Below are 20,517 nucleotides of genomic sequence, written 5' to 3'. Positions count from 1 at the left end.
GCGAAGAAATCAGACATCCCTTAATAGCACAGTTAAAACCAAAAAAAAAAAAAGTGAAAACTTAAGCAGAGCTTATAACAATGGAAATGATAAAATTAGAGAACTTAAAGATAATAAATATTGCAATTAGACTAATCAAATTATTATAAACATGTACTCACCGTTACAAGTTAGTCTGATGAATAAGTTTGTTACATTGATTTTCATCATAGGTTGATTGAACGTGATCAGCTATTAGAAATCAGAGGATATTGATTCGGTATTTCAACCCAATACAAGAAACCATGAGGGTATCAGATATATAGGCAAGGGAATACAAATCGGTTTACAACGCAAACACGAATATTTAATAACCGACTCAGAAGTAGAAATTCGACACTGTTCAGTATTAACTAATTCGAGAAATTTAAATGGAAAAAAGGCAAAGATCACATACTATTTTCACTGGATTCACCGAATAGCACTAAATCTATCAAGTTAAATGATCGATAAGAACCCATATTTTAATTAGTTTTAAACTGATACATGATAGATTACCTACATTATACATTAGGTAATAAAACGGTGAAGGACAGATTAGTGCTTAAGGGATTCATACTTCCTAACTCTGATGAGATTTCTTTATGAAATATTTAACTTACTTTTCAGACTACTCTTAACCGATCAGCATAGTGTTGGCGTATAAAATCATTACAACTTCGTTTTAATTCTTAAAAAATATCACTCTTGTGGTATAGAATATTTCAAGTGGACAAAGTCTACTGGTTTAAGTATTGTGGCTCAATTAACTATTTTTCTAATTTTCCCAAATGTATATTTATTCCATCACAAAAGCATTGTAAATATAAATAAAGTTTCACTTTGGTGGGTCTTTTTATGTGAGCAGCTTGTCGAATGCAGTTAATATATAAATCTGTTTAACTTGCCTGGTGAATCAAAGTCATCTGTTCTGATGCTACGGATGTTGCCATCATATGGTCTATCTACTTGTCATATTTACAATTTCAGTTTATTCATTTTATTTATCGCTTAAAAATAATGACAAGTATAGTAATTCTAAACATTTTATTGGATTAAGCGAATTATGGATTTCTCATAAACTAAGAAGATATATTTCAATACACGATTCACTTTATAATCAAATGCTTTAGAAACGTGGTATATATATATATATATATATATATATATATATATATATATGTCTGTTTATTTAATAATTAACTCTTATTTTTTACGTTTCATTATCCAAGACATTTCATTAAAATGAACTGATGACATTTATGTGTTCATAATACCATGCTTAAATGTTAGTAAAAAAGTTGAAGATCCTAAGAAATTCAGATTTTGTTTTATCAGCAATACACTTGTTACAGCTATTAAGTTCAAAATATTTTTTTCAATTAATTTTAATGCATTGAGAAATAAGTATGGTTTTATTCATATTATTATTTATAGGGTTATACAAAAGCTGTCGACTGGTGGGCAACTGGTGTATTAATTTATGAAATGGTCGCTGGTCATCCACCGTTTTTTGCAGACGAACCAATAGAAATTTATGAACGTATAGTTATCGGGAAAGTAAGTTAAAGAACGAATTTATTTAATCATTTTTTAAAACATCTGTTGTACTCATTTTTTAAAACTTTATAGCTATGAATAATTCACAGAACAACTTTTTAGGCAATGTTTACCTATTGAAATAGAAGTAGTGTTGCAATAATAATTTTTTTTCTGAAAATAATGTTTCAAAGAGCACTGTCTTAGAAAAGGTCATCCATCAAAAGTTCATACAAGTTATTAATTTTAATCTTCGAAGATTTTAAAAGAGATAAACCTTAAATATTTTATCATTTTAAGTTGTTTGGACATCACTCAGTAAGCATTCCTACTGGAGAATTAAACCTTATTGTTATGAACTGGAACATAATTGTTAATCAGATTTTTAAGGAAATTGGGTTACTTTTATCTTATTAAACTACTTAGTAGGTGTTTCACACTATTATGACTGATACAAGCAAATAGTTCGGATAAATGTTGCTTTAACGAAATTAATTATGTTTATTTACCAAACTTTTAATTGCTAATGTATTAAATTTATAAAATAAACATATCCATTAACTTAGTAATGAAATCTACGTTTATAAAACTGTAACATTAAACTTTCAGCCATCATGTCTTCACAATAAATGAAGCTTTATATGTTCACATTATTAGTGAATAACAGACTACATACTCAATAAATTGAGTTGATTAATTAGGTTCTGGAAACATCATTTCAATACAAGATAACTAGACAGAGAGAAATAAATTACTAATATAAATTTTCAAATGAACCAACTGTTCTGTAAAATGAAATTTTTATTAGGCGACACAAAGGTTTTGGAACTTTTACTCAATACAATTTATTTCATCCTAATAATTTTAAGTTTTTTTAAACTAAGATGTATACAATAAAAAATAAAAACAGAACTTCTGCGGTGAAACTAAGGCATAGTGATATATATATATATATATATATATATATATGATTATTTCAGCTTATATAATATTATTGTTATTAATTAATAATTTAATTAGTATTTTAATTTTTTCCTCTGAAAAGAACTTACCACATGTAACGTTTGTGATATACTGAAGTAGGTATACTTTTGAAACTATTCACATACGTTTCATTTGCCGTACATCATACTATAATTGTATTACAGTGACTTAACTTTAGCAATAATAAAAAAATTTTTGGTACGAATTATCTTTAACCATTTGTTTGCAGATTAAAACAACTACTACTGAGTATGCTCAGCAATGATACATACTTAAATGATGACCTAGATGCAACTATACATATATTAACATGGTAAATATAATGTATTGAACGTCGTCAAGGCACTTGGATCTTTATTATTCCCAAATATGGATTTAAATAGTAACATTTATGTTATGAGTATTTTACAAAATCATGTCCCATGAAATTGCGGATTTCACCATTTAGATGAGAGATAGAGGTTATATGGAAGGAAACATGTTTAAACAAACGAGAAATATTTTTGGTTAAGAATTGGATATGGAGAGTTGTGTAGTGTTTCAGATTAGAATTAAAGCATAAAATGAGTGTCTGCAACATTATCACTAAATTATTCGAAGAGGAAATCAAATAACTATCATTTATAAGTTTCATTCATGTATGCCCATATCAACAGTTTGCGGGTACACATAACGTACAGTTTTGTCGGATTCCACTAGTGTTTCCAGATTACAGTCCAATTTATTCGTTAAACTTGTGCCTGTCTTCTTATTTTACTATTTCATTAACTGTTAGCTTATAGCAAAGTTTTATTTATCACCTAGGAATGTTATTACTGTAAATTCTGGTAAAATATATAAACTGTATGGTGGTTCTTCGGAAACCTTCGATCAATCTGGTTACAAGAGTTTGGGGAAAATGTTTATTCACTATAGAGTTTGTACGCATCTATGTATCTTCGTCAAAGTCACGTAAAGATCAGTAATAGAAAACCGTAACGACCACCATTATTAGCTGGAAAACTCAAGAGAAATTTAACAGAAAATCTGAGGTTAACATTTTGAAGGCATTTTTTCCTTATTGTTGACCACATGATACGTCAATAAGATATTATTGAACTTACTGGAAAGACACTATAGAAGTAAATATGTTATACTTCTTGACATATAGCCCCCTTCTCAAATAAAAAATTGTCCAAGTTTTTCTGTTGAAGTGAGATATATTCGCCAAAGCTTTTATGGGCGTAAATTTTTATTTAATTGTTCTTATGTAATTATCAGCAGATGCAAAAAGAATGACAGTTCAACGCAGGAAATCTTCTAGACGATGTTCTTTACTGAAGCTCTACAACCGTATTTATAGTTGTTTCCTACGAAGTAAGCTATAATAAAATGAAAGGATGTTGAGTCATTGACAATGTTATCAAAACATACTTGATGACGAAGTGAATAAAATAATACAGACATTTATGGACAATGGATTCGCTTTCAAGTTTACTGACAGTCTTCAAACAAAAAGTCGAATGGAAATAACTTTTATTATTTGGAAGAAATTATATACTAACATTGTTTACGAAGGGAATACGGCAGCCGAAACCTTGAAAATACGATAATCGAGTCCTCTGATAAGAATATTTTTATATGACCTACGAATTATATTTTTTGGTAGGTAACTGATTTGAAGATGTGTCAAGGATAAACCCCTGCGTCGAGCCACCTCAATGAGAATCTGCTGGTTTATTTACTCTCGCGGATCATATTATGTTTGTCGTGCACCTTTTGTAGACTTATACCTGAGTACTACTTTTTACGGCTCTCTAAAAGGTAATTACATAGCAGTCATCAGTTCTATTATTGAATGTTTAATCAATTCTGATCATCTGTCTCCACATGAATTGTCATCTACAACTAGCCAGCGTCAAAGTAACTGGATTTAAAAGAAGTTGAATGAGAAATGTATCTGCGGTAGATTTTTTGATAATTCATCAAATTAGGCCTATTCTAGCAAGCTTATAACCCTCTCTTATAATTTTGTAAGTTGTTTTTGACAAATAGTTGTTTCTTCCTTATACTCAGGATGTGTACAACTATCTCCTGACTCTTCCTTTCATAGGTTTTTTCACTTTACTATCTTTAATGGTCCCTTGGCTTTCATATAAATTTTATTTATGTCATAACTCAACGCATTTCTATATATTATAGACTGTTGTTTGTGAAATATCTATGTATTCGATTGTAAATATTTCGCAAATATTATCATCTAAAAGAAAACCTCATACACAAAAATATTCTTTTCTTGCTTAAGATACAAAAATTGGACAGATCACAGGAGACCCACATAGTATCTCATTAAGAAGGCGATAAACTATAAGTTGGGCTTAATCTTTAAATAAAGTAACTCGCATATGCATATACTGAATGAATCCCAAAACCCTACTTATGCTAATAGTATACAAAATTAACAGGGATTAGGATTGGGTATGAACTAAACTGTCTATCAAATGATATATGAAATAACTAATAAGTCCAAAAATTTAAAATATGTATTTTAATAGCCCAAATATTCATGTTTACTTTAGTAGATTACTGTAAATCAATGAAATGAAGAGAGAGTAAACTATGGATAGTCCATTTATTAATCTTTAGCCATCATTATTCCAGAAGCACATAATAGAAAGATAAAAGTTTAAATTCTTGATAAAATATCATTTCCATGTCTAAAATGAGGTTGAAAATAAAATACACTAAAGCATCCAGTAATCATTTCTCTTAAAAGCCTAACAACAGTAAATTGAAATATTAAATTATTATAAATTAAAGTTAACTAGATTGTGTTTGATTTTCACTAAACTTTCCCCATTTCTAATAGTTGAATTCATGAGACCACCATGAAAAACCTAGTGTAGCTTTATTTGACTCATGAATTTGACTATTGAATTACTATAATCTCCACAAACCCCCTTTTCCCTTTTTGTTTTTTGCTAATAATTTGAAAAACCATAAACAGTATTCAAATGTTTACTGACTGTCTTTGAGTGTTGAACATTAATTAAAAACAAGCTTGTAAAAAATCAATGAAAGACGAAGATTATCTGTTTTTTCACACATGAATAAATTACTTCACATTTTATAGATCTTAAAACCAACTACAAATAATGAAAGTCACATGGTTAGTACTAGACTTCAACAAAAAACTAAAACGTCTAATCGTGAGATATTTCTGACAAAATAACTGAGAATCAATATCATAAGCAATTGTTTAGAATGCTGATTAATGTGGTTTATTCAGTTCATGGAATAAATTATGTCGGTAGTTTTGGTAATTTCCATGTAAATTATGGATGTATCGCTTCCTAAAATTGGTTCTATCAGGTTTTGTACCATTACATCGATTTATGGAAAACAAACTATTTCATGTGTCAATGAATGTAACTAATATGACTTTAAGTAAATTATTTCATATTCATAAGCTATTCTTGGGCTGAGTTTAAAACAAACTAATGACACTTTATTTAAATTAGTTGTAGTTAAAAGTTATTCATATTACATCAAGTAATTACAGCTTTTCTTTATTCAATAACTTATGCTATAACTAGATTTTCTAGTATTTGTCTCAAACCTCCCAAGCTACAATCAGAGTACTTAGTCAATTTCCTGTTTGTATTCACAACTCCAAACCTTCTTTTGCAAAGGAAGTATCTGCTAACTACATTTCGTCAATAACTAAAGCACTAAATTGTTGACAAGGACTCAATATCACAAAATTTAAATTCATAGCTTCTGACCCATTTGCTTACAGCTATCTAACAGTTAGGTGTAAAATCCTTTGATTAATATGTAAATTAGGCATAGATTTATGTAAATTTATCAGATATACTGGGTTTTATATGAAACTGTCTTTAGAGTTATTTTTCATAGGCTTTTATTACAAAACAGCCTCATAGCTACATAACAGGAATTGTATGTCTCCTACCGAACTGGACTATACTGTGATGTTCACTATTTTGTTTGATATATTTTGCGCGGTTTTACCGGGTAATCAAATAGAGCAACGAAATCAGCATAATAAATGAAACTTTAATGGTAATTTGGTTTCGTTTATTTTTGACTTTTACTACATAATTGAAGGCTTAGATTTCTTGAATTTTCGCGTGATCAAATAATAAACTTATACGATTATTCTAAATAAGTCACTAAATTCATGTTTTATATCTTCATAACTAAAATACAATTGATTACGAAGACGTTTATTACATACATTTGTTTGTTTCTCCAACAACATATTAACTATTTGGCAGGCAAAATATTTACCAGTCAATCGTATAACACATATCGATGGGTTTTTCATGAACGAAGAAAATGAAAGTGGTTCCTTGCCTAATACATGTAAGTGGAATAGGTTAAAAATACGTAAACTGTAACTAACCACAAAATGTATATGGCCAGAATATCTAAAGTTATTCATTATTTGGTTTCCACCTCTAACTTAACATAGGTAACTTTCGCATTATTTGAACTAAGATTTCAATTGTCAAGTAACCATGTATCAAAGTGTATCTACTAACAAATGGAAATTTAGTGCTTTCAATAGATAAATTATTTACTTGTCAGAAAATCACTAAAGAAAAATAGAAAAAACCATGAAGAAGTATTAAGCAAACATTATTACTTCAGTTGTTGACCTACTTTTTTATTTGATTATTATGCAACATATATGTAATAAAGCATCCCTTAGTACAAACGTTTGATTCCTGTTATATCTGACAACGATTTTCTTCATTACTTCCCTTAAACCTATGTGAATGAAATGTGATGCTCAGTAAATCCATTCATGAGTTATTCTCAAATTCATAAATTCACTCACACAGGAAAAGTTCATTTAAGAGATTCAATGTTATATGTTTTAACTAGTTTTTAACGAAATCAAAAAATAGTTTGATTGTTTTAATTTACTAGTGCAACAGATAGCACTACGATGCCTCATTTCTATGAAAGATATATAATTAAATTAATAAACCAGTTAAAATGTCATATGATTTAGCCAAGTTAACTCATAAGATATTTAGGATATACAAAAATCAGAAATAAAGCTTTTCACAGAAAACAGACCGGTTAAGAATTAAATAATCATTTAGGATATATATATTCATTGTTTTTTATCCGAATGATTTTGTTCATATTCTTAAAAAAGTGAATTTTTAAAACACTTTGTATATAGAACAGTACGTTAGCTGTAAATTTAATGGTTTTCTTAGCATATTTTTTGAATGACGATGTGGATTTTGAAATTTTATGAAATGGTTAAAGTAGAAGCTGGTTTTTTGCTCCGACAGAATTTGGATGAACCTGGTTTTAATCTTGTTAATTCATAAAATCTGATATAATGCATTGAAACTAGACATTGTGGGTTACCGGCTACTCAGTTTGTTATTAAATGACTTACTGTTCACTGAGGAAACAATCTCAGATTTCTAAAGCGTAGCATTAAAATCTTTATTATTTTCGCTAAACACCACAAATACATGAAAATCTTTTTAAAATTTACTTTAATTTGAACCCCATAGTTTAAACCAAAGCCTTTTTTGTAAATAAATTATCTTTTTGCTCGCTATATGTATGGTTCATATTTTTTACATCTAATGTTTAGAATATTTAACCATGCCCGCAAATAAACTTTGTTATGGATGTCAACTGAATACAAAGTACTTGTAGCACAGCGACGTCTCCTGACATTCAAAACTCACAGTATTTAGACTGCCAAAATTAAACAAAGACAACACGTTGAAAGCTTTGCAAGAGATTTTAATCAAATGAAAAAGCTTTCTTCTCATTGAACATTTGGATATAACGAAACAATGTTTGTGTTTTATTCAATTGTTTAGGGAAAAAAACTGCAATATTTTTTTCATTTTCTTGTATTACCTACAAATTACTGTAGACGAAGTTTAATGTGAATGCAGAAAGGTTTTATTTAAAATTACAAAAACATGTTACGTCATCCAGATAACTAGTGGGAACAAGCAATTTCCTAACTACAGAATATTTTGAAGTGCCAAATTTTTTTTTAATTCGTCGAGTAATCCTGTATTTTTGTAACAACGATAATCATATACCGTTTTTTTTAGAAGATGCAGCAAAACAGAGTAATTCATGTTATTTGCTCTCCGATAAAATATGTGAATTTTATTTTCGATACTAAAGTACCAAACATGGACTTATTCTTAGAATGTTTTTTGCAATCTAAAGAAAAGTGTATATTGAGAAAAAAATGAATGTCTCATATTACACGAAATCTGATATTCAATTAATCATGTTTTATTATGAAAATAAACGAATTATACAAAAAAGTTCCATTTGATTTTAAGAGTTCACCTGGAATCCATTAACTCTGACAGTTAAGGATGTTTATTGAACTGAAATCGATATTATAGGGTTTTAATACTTTGAAAAAAAGTGAGATGTTTAGTAAAATATTGTACAAAATTTTCAAATATATGAAAAATTCATTAAATTATATGTTATCTCATAAAATATAAACTTAACACTTTTCAAAGTTCGAATATCACTAAATTCCATGAAAAACCTTCACTAATGTTTGAAAACAATCTTTGACCCATAGATTATTATTCTGGATCTATCTTATTGATTTAACAATATATTCCTGTCGAAATAACCAAAATAACTCTCTACTGTGGCTAAGCCATTAATTTTTTCATAAATATTTTTTAAAATTAAAAACCGAACTTAATTCAGCAGAAATAGGTGAGAATAATTGAGCTGTATTACGAGCTGAAATTTATGACAGTTTTTTGATGTCTTTTTTTATGTAGTTACGTTAATTCTCCCTTTATTATCTTAGTTTATTAGCGATTGTTGGTTCACAGTTTTTAAGAAAACTAGATAAATATGTGTGTTAATATATTCTGTTCCTGTTCTGTCCCTGATAAGTAAGTTTCACTAACGAATTTAGTGAAATAACTTAGATAGATTTATCAATATTTATTTAGATAAATGCGTGTATTATATTTATTTAAATATTCAGTACAGATTCAAGGTATCTCATGTTCAGAACTGTATCATAAATGAGTAGAACAAGATTTTATATATTATTGACTACAAGTAATTTGAAAGGTAGTGGTTAAAACACAAAATTCTATGATACTCTGTAACACAATTTCACTTTTTCATGATGTCCAGAAAGGTAAGAAAAACTTTAGTAACAGTTTGATGTAGAAAACACTTTTTTCCGAAAACAATAAAGGCTTGTTGGTATTCTCCATTATCTCTAACGAACCTGAGGTACATCTGTGATGAGATAATAACCATGCAATGCTGAGGCATCCTGTGACACTATAAAACAGCCACCATATGGTCAATATTTTTTTAATGATGGCCTTAATTAAAGCACGGAATAATTATATTAGGTGTTTCAGACTTTATCACATTTACTGATGTATGTTTTCAATGTTTTCAGCTAGGTAAAAGCTATTCACCAGTTATTCTGTGGATGTGATAAAACTATCGAATAAGACTGTTTTATAATAAGCTTTCATCATAAAAGTCACTAATGATTAACATATTCAGTGTCATCTGGTCAAAACAATTACGAATAGTGTACTTAGTATCGGTCCTATGATATTTTCTCTGGGTCCTGAATGTGCCAACATTAGTTTTAATAATATAGATTAACATTTTGCACTAAAATTACTGATATGCATGTATCTCATCAACATTCCTCTGTCTGATTTTGTTAAACCATTATTTATGTACTTATATATCTTATTCAATATGCTATCTCAAACCGTCTACAATGTTGTTTATTTATCGAACTGAATTTTCATATTTTGCGTTATGCTAAAGCTACACAAGATACATGTCTTCACCCACTTAGATGTTAATATGGGTTCGTTAATATTCGTGATGAGCTTGGCAAGTAATTGCATCAACACAAAATATTACGTCTTATCAGCTAAATCACAGGTTAATAGAAATAAGAATTTCTGTTTAGTCAGAGGAGTTTTACCATTTATTGTTTAAATAAAGTATTCTACATTATAGTGAGCTGGAGCTTAGCTTAGTTATTGTACATTCTAGTTGATAAATTGTTTCAAAAAATTAACCAAGTGTCAAGCATTTCAATCTCTGAACTTGAACATAAAGCTAATTTTTTAAATTTAATTTTCTCATGCATCATCAGTTTCAAATTTAACAATTGGATTCGTATGCAGGTTAATAACTACATAATAATTCCTTGTGAAACGTATATGGCTGATCTATATATGCACACATAAATATATTTGTTTTATGAATTTGGGGATACAGTGTTTCATATAATATTCCACTTCTCAAATGCCAAACTCTTACGTTTATGCACTATTGATAAACGTTTCCCATGAAACATGCAAATTACAAACTTGTTAATTAACAAAAGCTATAAAATAAAATGAAATAAGTATTTTCATTAATTTTGTTCTGACAGCTTTATCTTTTAATACGTTGAGTAGTAATTCATTAGTTAAAGTAACTAAACTTTCAGCCACTTAATCACGAGCTCTGCTTCTATTTCTTTTACTTCATATTATTCAGCTTTTTAGATTCAGTATTACTTAAGTTTAAGCATTGGTTCAGATGTAAGTGTATGAACCAGTACATAATTGCTTAGTTATTTTAAACACCAAATCTCTTTACAAAATGACTTTTTTTCAATAGTTCGTACACTTCTCTTAATCATACACAAAATCGTGTGAACTAGATTTATAAATTTACAACCAGTTGGTCACTCTCCTAGTCGTTGCTTTGAATACTCTATTAATCCTTATTGTAATTGTAAATAAATTCAAAAGAATTTTAGAATATATTGATTGACCTTTAAAAATTTACGATGGTTATCAACATTCACATTAAGAATTAAAAGCACATATCAATCATTCTTATCATTAAAACGTACTTATTATTCATTCTTATTTTACTTTCAGTATAAATTTCCTTCCCACTTCAGTTCAGATTTGAAAGATCTTTTGCGTAATTTGATTCAATCTGATTTAACACGACGATTTGGTAATTTGAGAAATGGTGTTCAAGATATTAAATCTCATAAATGGTTTTCACATTTGGACTGGTTAATGATTTTCAAAAAAGAGGTAAACATTTTATGGTTTGTTGTTATGATTGCTGTTTTGTTGTAAATTATGTTACTTGCAACTACTTTTGAAAAATGAAAAGAAAAAATGACTTCATGTCTACTTGTTGTTTATGGTAGAACTAACTACTATAACTTTAGTTTTTATATGAGCACTATTCTAAATGTTCCAACATTGAATGAGCTATGACAGAAGTATTATAAGTTACTCAAAAACTAGTGTTTATTTACGCTTTTGTTCGCGTTTGTAGCTGTTCTACTAACAGATTAATATTTACTTGTTCGAATTTAAGTATCATCTAATTTTGGTATTCACAAAAATATTTGAAAACAAAAAACCATGATAAATCGGGTAAAATTATTTTTATTTGACGCTAACCTTGTTAAGTCTTAATTACATTCACTAACTTATAATAACAAAGTTTGAGTTACTTTTAACTATAACAATCATAATCACATTTTCTTCATCTGAAAATGATAAAATTCAATACAAATAATAATTAGCTTTGTAATAAATATTTAATAAAAAACCGTAATTGTTAGATTGAGAAGTTATGTAAGATAGTTCAGAAGCAGCACCAACCAGGTAGATGTATTCAGTTTTTATTTTTTCCTATATCCCGAGTTTGAAAACCATTTGATACTTTTTATTTCTTCCTAATTTATTCCTAATCATTTCTAATATTATCGATAATACAACCATTTGGTCCATCATCCTGATAATTTCAAATCGATGGATTTATAAAAACGCAACAACTTCGGACAATGCACCACTGTACCATTTTTACGTTGCTAACGACTAACTAAATTACGATACAAAACATTACAAAATTGATATAGCAACCATTCATTTGTTGTCAATTATTTCTCTAATAATTAAGTAATGAATTTCTAACTACTATTAGGAAACATTATCGGAACCAGAAATTATTTTTGCGTGTTAACCTGGCGACGATCAATGTTAACAAATAATTAATGAACGACAATAGCTGTTTTAGAAGCATAAGCTGTACAATCTCGTGAGCACAATATACAATAGTTATGACGGTTGTTGAATTATGAATATTATACAATATTATACAAGAAATTTCAAAGCTATCACCTTCACAAACACGTTCTGACATCTTGAACATCTTGAACTGGCATCCACTGGTGAAGGTATTAGTTAGTAATTTACCTCAGCATTTCAATCACTCATACAACATAAGTTTTGTAAACACACTCATAAAAGACCTTTAACCTACAGAAACCATTTCAACAAGTGTTAGGGATGTGCACTGATGAAAATTTGCCTTGGAAACAATGCTTTCTCCGATAAATAAACAAGCAACTTTTAAAAAGAATTTTACTATTTATAGTGTATTTGTGGTACTTCATATTTAAACTGTTTGTCTTAGTCTACGTTCTATATAATAGTATTATATTCTCCAGTAGTTCTATCTGTTATCACACTCTAGACCATAATCTGTCTATAAATTATAACAAACTGTACCAAATATACCTAAGATCAAGTATAGCAGTCCCTTTACTACTGAAAACCACCTACTATCAAAATTTAATGTAGAATTATACGGAAACATTTGGTTGATATGATCACCAAAATCGGATCACAACTTGGTATCCTTGTCAAGATTTAAGACACATATATAAAAGATCAAATCGACGTAAACTTCAAACACCCTTTTCAGTAATCAATACCTTCTTTGTTTTTATAACTAAAACAAGTATAAAATTAATTATCAAAATATATCAAAAGATTCAGATTGAAAACTAAGATCTTAACAATACTTTCTCTCGGTGATGCTGGTCTGTGAATTGAAATGTTGTGACAAACCATTGATTTTCTTCATATCTCGATGGCAAAAACGTCTTTTATCAATCTAACTGTAAATAACCATAGTGATAGTGATTTCTTAGAGTATTCATGAATTATCAGAAAAAAGCTATTTTCATCGACAAAAAGTTAATCACCTCATTAATTACATTGAATTCTTATTTGAGCCATCTTAAATCTGTAAAATTACTATCCACATATTTCGGTGAACAAGTTAAAATACATTAGTCTATTTTACTGACTATTTTATGGACTCGTTCAATTCATTTTGTAATGTATGTTTTTAACTTGAGTACAGCTTCATCGTTGACGAAGATCTTTATGTCTGTGTTTTTAAAATTATTAGTAAAACTTTTCTTTCTACGGATTATTTAAAACACTCAGTGAACTGTGCAAATAAATAAATCCGTAAATATGATTGTCATTCATTGAACAAAACTTAAAGATGGTCAGTAATAAGTGCTATTTACAAATTTTTTGTAGTGGTATCTAAAATAAAAGCTTGATAAATTATAAATTGTTATTAACCATATAGTTTATTCAATACTCATGTGGGATAACGTTTTAATTATCAGAATATCATTCACGATATATATTCAACATGTTATTCTGTCAATATCAAATGGACGGTTATGGAATGTTACTCACAGGGTTGTTCTGCTTAACATTTTAATATTTAGTTGCCTTTGAGACCAGTTGCGATAATAATCTTCACAACTCCTGAATCATTACATACTTAATTCGATCAAATGTTATGACTGAACTTATCATTATCAAATTGTTTCTGTGGTTAATATTACTGCTGCGCAGTATTCCCATTAAGATCCTTCCGGCCATGCATCTGTGAGACATGTATTCATGCAGAGTCTCTACCTATCAAAGAGTGAGTATCCACTACCTAAATGAAATATATACCCATCAGCAATATTATCAATGACACGTGATCGTACACACGTTTGGAAACAGCCTCCAAAACTTCGAAAAAAATTAAATGAGGAGAATACTTAACGGTGATCTTTATAAATGGTTTATTTACATAGATACATAAATTAACATTTTTACGTAAAATAATAAGATGATGAAGTAAAACATCGGTAGACAGTTGATCATATTAACTTAGTTGTCAATAAACGTAGAATTTTAAAGATCATGTTTCTTTATTCATTTACAATACTTTAAGAAATCATTTGAATAATTACAACATTAAAACGTGAACGACATATGTGCGCTTTGTTTAAACAAAAGAAAATAAATAGTAAATAGAAAATAAATAGAAGGGCCATTATTACATTTTTAATCGTGTGACGATGACAGTTACATGACGTACGTCCAAAATGTTGTGCAATTTTTAGTTAAACACTAGAGCATTTTCATCTCTGTATGATATATTGCTTAGTACAGTACTTTTTAATTTCTTATTTATTCTTAAAGTGAATATAATTTCGGCTATTTTATAAACAGGTACAAACTTATTAATCAGTACGAATTGTAAATCATATTTTTTAAGTAATCTGAAACTATTTGAAGTCACATGGTATTTTCATTTCATTTTCAACCATTCATACATCTACTATTTTTGACCTTATCTCCTTTGAAATAAATCAACTTTAAAATGAAGATAATATGAATGGTTAGTTTGTTATTTTTCATATCTACACATTGTATTTCAATGATTTAAATATTTGTGGACAATAACTTAAAGAGTAATATTCCAATCAATCTTGGTAAATATAAGTAATTAGCTCTTCTAGAGTACTTTAGTTTTACAAATAAACATTTTTGCATGATAAATTTACTTAAATATTAATTTATTCATCCTCCATATTCTTATTTTTTGGTAAAATCTCTTTTTCTTCATTCAGCAATTAAACTTTACGATAAAATAAATTATCCACATTAATAGTTAATCTGTTTTTTAAATGTTAAAACGATAAATATTGAAACAGATCCCTTAACAATTTAAAACAAGTAAGTGTGGGATTTTAAGAATTATAATAATTTTATCAACTTACTAACTGAAGTGTTTAATCAAATCTTTAGGATTCATTCACTTAAATAAAGCTTCAGTTGAATGACTTTAACTTCCGTAAATGTCTCATATATCTGGAAGTAACTTTATATATGTCACTGCAAGAAACTACATACTCCAATTATATCGTTTCCAAATTGAACGTTCATAAATCAGTTCTATGGAGACCTAGTGTTTATAAAATACTTTTTTAAATTAGAGTACGTTGTAAAACTCACTTCCTGAAGTTATTGAGTTTATCAGTAGCAATTGCAATAGTATTTCCATTAATCGTAGGAAACGCCGTTAAGTTTTTTTATCACTGAATCTTTAAGTTAGTTTCAAACAGTTATATGATCTGCTACAAATTATGAAGATGAAAAAACTCAAGCAAAAAATAGTTCTTAGTTCACTCATCTTATATTAGACTGGGACTTTTTTGGGATACATTGTTTTCATTATTTATTCACCGAAACGTTGCAAATGTCCAGGAATCAGCATTTCAATGTCCTCGCATTTTATGATGAAATTTCATTACTCTTAAAATTAGTTCTTTAGTCTTATTCAGAAGCATAACAAAAAAAATTAGATTTCACTTAAACGGTTAACTTAGTGAACTAGTACATCGTTATTGCAAGCGAAAGGTCTAACAATCAACGATGTTGATACGAAAGACTAGAGTATTTAATAACAAAATTTGTTAATCAAGCACGTTTGAATAAATGATTCATTAGAAGCATTCTAAAGTAGACTAATTAGTTTCTTGCCGGTCAAATAACGTCATAAAACATAGACCGTCTAGTAATACACTTGATGAAAACTCGGTGCAATTCTATTTCAAAATAATCTTACAGAACGTTGTTTTATGTTCACAGACTCTGAAAAATATTTTTACCCGATTACAATAAAAGAAATCCAATTTAATAATATCGTTATCGTATTCTATAGTTATCTTAAAGCAATGTTTAAATAATGGAAATTGATTCGTATTTGGGTAAACTACTCAAATAATATTATTCAGCCTAGTTGTCGATTGTTTCATCTTGTTCCCACGTAAGACCTACATAATAAATTACCCCTTTTACAAACGAAAGTCATTATTAATTTGTCACTTTTTCCATCCCATTTCGGAATCATGTCTTGTGATTTGAACTGATGGATAATTATGAACAACAATGTCTTTCTTTGTGGTCAAGACATGCGTTAGACAATTACACTTTTTACTTATCAGTATACTTGTTTACCCTGTAAAATTTATTTATCAATTACTTTCTGTTACATAAATTAGTTCTCTCGTCTCCAGTTTTCTAAGATGTATTCTGTCCGTCATACCTAATCACAGCACGAATTTTTTCTGACGAGTTAAACAGTAGAAACCTGAAAACATAATTTCTTAGCAGTAAATAACTTGAAAACATATTAGTCTTTACGTTCTTTATTTTACATCACATTCATTTTTAATACTCGTGTTTATCGTCAAACGGTAATTATATAAAATACATATTCTTAATGACGCTTAATTTATTTTCGGACGACGTGGAGTTGATATATATATATGCTTATTTCCAATCACACTGTTACTAAACATATTTAAGTACCTACTTAGATTAGGTTTTATGTTTACATTGTTACCGTAAAATGAAACACAGTCAAAATCTCTGAATCATTTACAACTACAAATAAAAATTTTGGAACGTTAATCAGCAATATATATGTGGAGGGAGTCAGTAAAGAATGCTGTACTGTAAATGAAATAAGCGCGTTATAAAAATTTTACCGTCAGTTCTCTAGGCAGAGGTCTGGCTAAAAACGTGAGCAGTTAAAAACCTAAATATTATTCAGCATTGGTTTTTTTTATTTTGAGTAATTCAAATAAAAGTTAATTAATTCATATATAACATAAATCTAAGTTACGAAGGAGAAGTGATGACATTACAAACAAGAAACCTCAATCTATAATCTTTCAGTCTAATTAGTTAATGAATAATTTAATCGTTCTTCTTAATTCATGAATAATTTGTTGGTTTCTATAATATGCGATATTTGTTGTGTATTTCACATTTTAGATCCCATGTCTATTTGTATCAGTTTATTACTTCGTTGTTTTTAAATTTAACGAACTAGTAACCATTGGTAACAGGAAACGGTTTCCGCGTGTGCTTATACAATGAGGATGATATTAATGTTTCAAATAGATCTTACTGATGCATAAACGTGTCTATGACTACAGATTACCCTTCCTTATTACTAGCTTTGTTCACTGAATTACGTTTAAACAAAAATTTTAATTTTTTTGGGCTTTTTTCATCTTCCAGTCTTTCCATTTATATATAAAAATGTATATAGATGGTTAAGTAGATATATATAGTCAAGCCCATTTTATTTTAGTAAATTACCTTTTCAATCAACTCGACAACATAATAAATAAGTTCGATTTTCTACAAATTCATTTGTTTAAAATTGATTGAATAGGGCAAACAATGAAACACTTTCTTTAGAACTGAAATCTACAGATTGCAACAATAAATGAATTCAATAAATGAATTTCAGTTATTTTTCGAATATATATGAAGACAGATTTTTACAATAAAATGAATATCTTATTACTCGTAATTAAGTGAACCATCTTGACAATAAACTACAACTCATTCATTTGTTATAGTTTGTGTACTGACTACACCTGAAAAATGTTTACTTTTACGCCTATGGTTAAGAAATAATGCTTAGTTCCATTGGATCCATCCTAAAAAATTTATACAGTTTTCTAAATTTTGCGATTCAATTCGGTTTTTTAACTACTCATAAATAAAATCTTCAAATGTGATTGTAAGAGAGCAGGAATAAATCCCAATGAAACCGTACACATCACATATCTACTTAAACAATATATATAGCGTGAAAACAGTTGAGGTAAATGAATAAATTCACATATCGAAAAGCAAAATGCGGTAAAATGTTATAAACAATAGGTGTGAGTTTCCTAACTGGCGGTTTATCGAAGCATAATAGTACATTCTTATAAAATCATTTTTATAGTTTTTATATGCTTTTGGCACCACGAATAAGTATAGTGATGCATTAAAATAATGTCATTGAACGGGTCATTTTTAAATTATCCTTAAACTTTTTTGGTTTCAGTAATTAACTCAACCTTTTTTGATGATGTCATTAGAAACTCATAAATATGTCTTATTTATGGCTTTGCTGCTGTAAGAACTGTTTGGTTAGCAGTCTATTAGTTGACTTTTTCAATTTCACTAGCTGATGTAGCTTGGTTTTCATGTGACTCATTGACTTACAATCTGTATATTTGGTTTTTGCAGCGAATAATAAACGTCTCTTATTTATTACCGTAGAGCTAAATATGCTCAGTAGTCAGTTAATATTATTCTTCATGTAAGAATAAACTCTATTTAGTATAACCAAGCGTAAATCTTATTAATGAAATATCTCAGTTCCTTATAAGAAACCAACTCATTATGTGATATATAGTCATCACTAAAGCTTTCGATTCGCCAGGTTTATAAAGAGTAAGCTAGTTCTTTTAATAATTTGGCCTAATTGAGTTAAATGTATTATTTAGTTGATTTTAACCTATAACGTTATCATGAATACTAAGTAAAACAAATAACTTAAAACGATGAACGTTTACGTAGATCACTATCTCCTTGCACATGTAACCTTATATAATTTAATAACTCCTTTTGGTAATATTTTGCATATATATATATGTTATTCTAGTTTTTTTAATGCAATTTCTTTTCCTAACATTGAAAACTTTGTTCTGGACTTATTCAATCATTTAGTCAACTTAATTCATCAAAAACACATTTGTATGATAATGAGTGTATTTTGAATCGAGTGGAATATGATAATCTGTCGCATTTTAATTTTTTTCTAGAAAGAATCAGCTAAACAATATGCGATAAATCAAAACTTTTATTTTAGATTCAAGTGTGTGTGAGTTTTTGCTATTCTTATATAAGCTGTTTATAAAACAAAGCAGTTCTGAATTACATAGATCTCAATGGTAAAGTTAGTGAAATAAATTGTCCAATACTCTGTAGGAATATGTATTTATATGTAAATACACGTATATATATAATTAGAGAGAGACTAGTAATATCAGTACAATACGTACTTAAAATAGAAACAACTATTGATGTCGTTAACATATCTACAATAAGATCTTTGAGTTATTCTAGTTTTAAATCTACCCAATGACATACTTTGGTATAATTTCTGTAAATGACATTACAGCTAATATAAGTTTGGTTGATGTGAACCAAGTAAATGAAATCATGGTTAATATTGTCTTTAGAGTAATATTATAACTTTACATCCTTAAAATCATCAAACTATATAGCTTTCCAATATATATATAACCTGTATTTGCATTTCATAATTAACAATGGAATAGTGGCAGTTGGCTTTCAAAGATAAGCAAATTAAAAACAGTTACTTTACTTTAATAGTTGATATCATGATTTTGCACATTCCAATTTTCTTATATTATTCATTTTTATCGGTAATAACTTTCATATATTCAATGATGTTAGTATTTTGTGCAAGTTGAAGTTTTCTCGCAAGTATAGTTTCACTGAAATCAATTTGTATCCACGTTATGTATTAGACGCATATTTCATACGAAGATAATAATTAACTTTTTTAACACTCCAATAAAACGATTAAATACAATCAGAAATTACAGTTGTAAATTTCATAATCAGTGAATATTTTCTTTTCTGTTTAATTAATCTTATCGTAAAGAATCACTTTGATAAAAAACAACCTAATCTTTTGTGTATTTTACAACATCCTGTCTACACATTGAACAATTCATATACAAGTAATTCAAAGAACTAATTGCTGTTTAACAATATTTGTGAAAGAAAACTCTAATTAAACTTCCGAGTGACAGTAATCTTAAATAATTTTTTTCTCCAAATATTTTGAAGCCATATTACTTCTATGTTCACTATCCAAACAAATATCTATGGGTAATCGTGTATTATG

At 28.2% G+C, this 20,517-nt stretch overlaps 1 protein-coding gene across 2 annotated transcripts in view; it reads left to right on the top strand.

The window, feature by feature from the left end:
- Positions 1 to 20,517, top strand: part of MS3_00003633 (uncharacterized protein) — a 58,431-nt gene that overhangs the window by 30,572 nt on the left and 7,342 nt on the right. Inside the window, exons 9-11 of one of the 2 annotated variants that reach the window (XM_051211477.1) lie at positions 1,456 to 1,578; positions 6,819 to 6,906; positions 11,496 to 11,660. Coding sequence is in view for 1 of the 2 variants with exons in the window: in XM_051211476.1 (XP_051071540.1) it covers positions 1,456 to 1,578; positions 11,496 to 11,660 (288 nt within the window). In the remaining variant the exon portion in view is untranslated. The remainder of the gene's footprint in view (positions 1 to 1,455; positions 1,579 to 6,818; positions 6,907 to 11,495; positions 11,661 to 20,517) is intronic. The other variant, XM_051211476.1, reaches the window with a different exon arrangement.

Source organism: Schistosoma haematobium, chromosome ZW, assembly GCF_000699445.3.
Source record: "Schistosoma haematobium chromosome ZW, whole genome shotgun sequence".
NCBI lineage: Eukaryota > Metazoa > Platyhelminthes > Trematoda > Strigeidida > Schistosomatidae > Schistosoma > Schistosoma haematobium.
The sequence above is the reverse complement of the archived record's forward strand: the minus strand, read 5'-3'. Positions and strand labels throughout refer to the sequence as shown.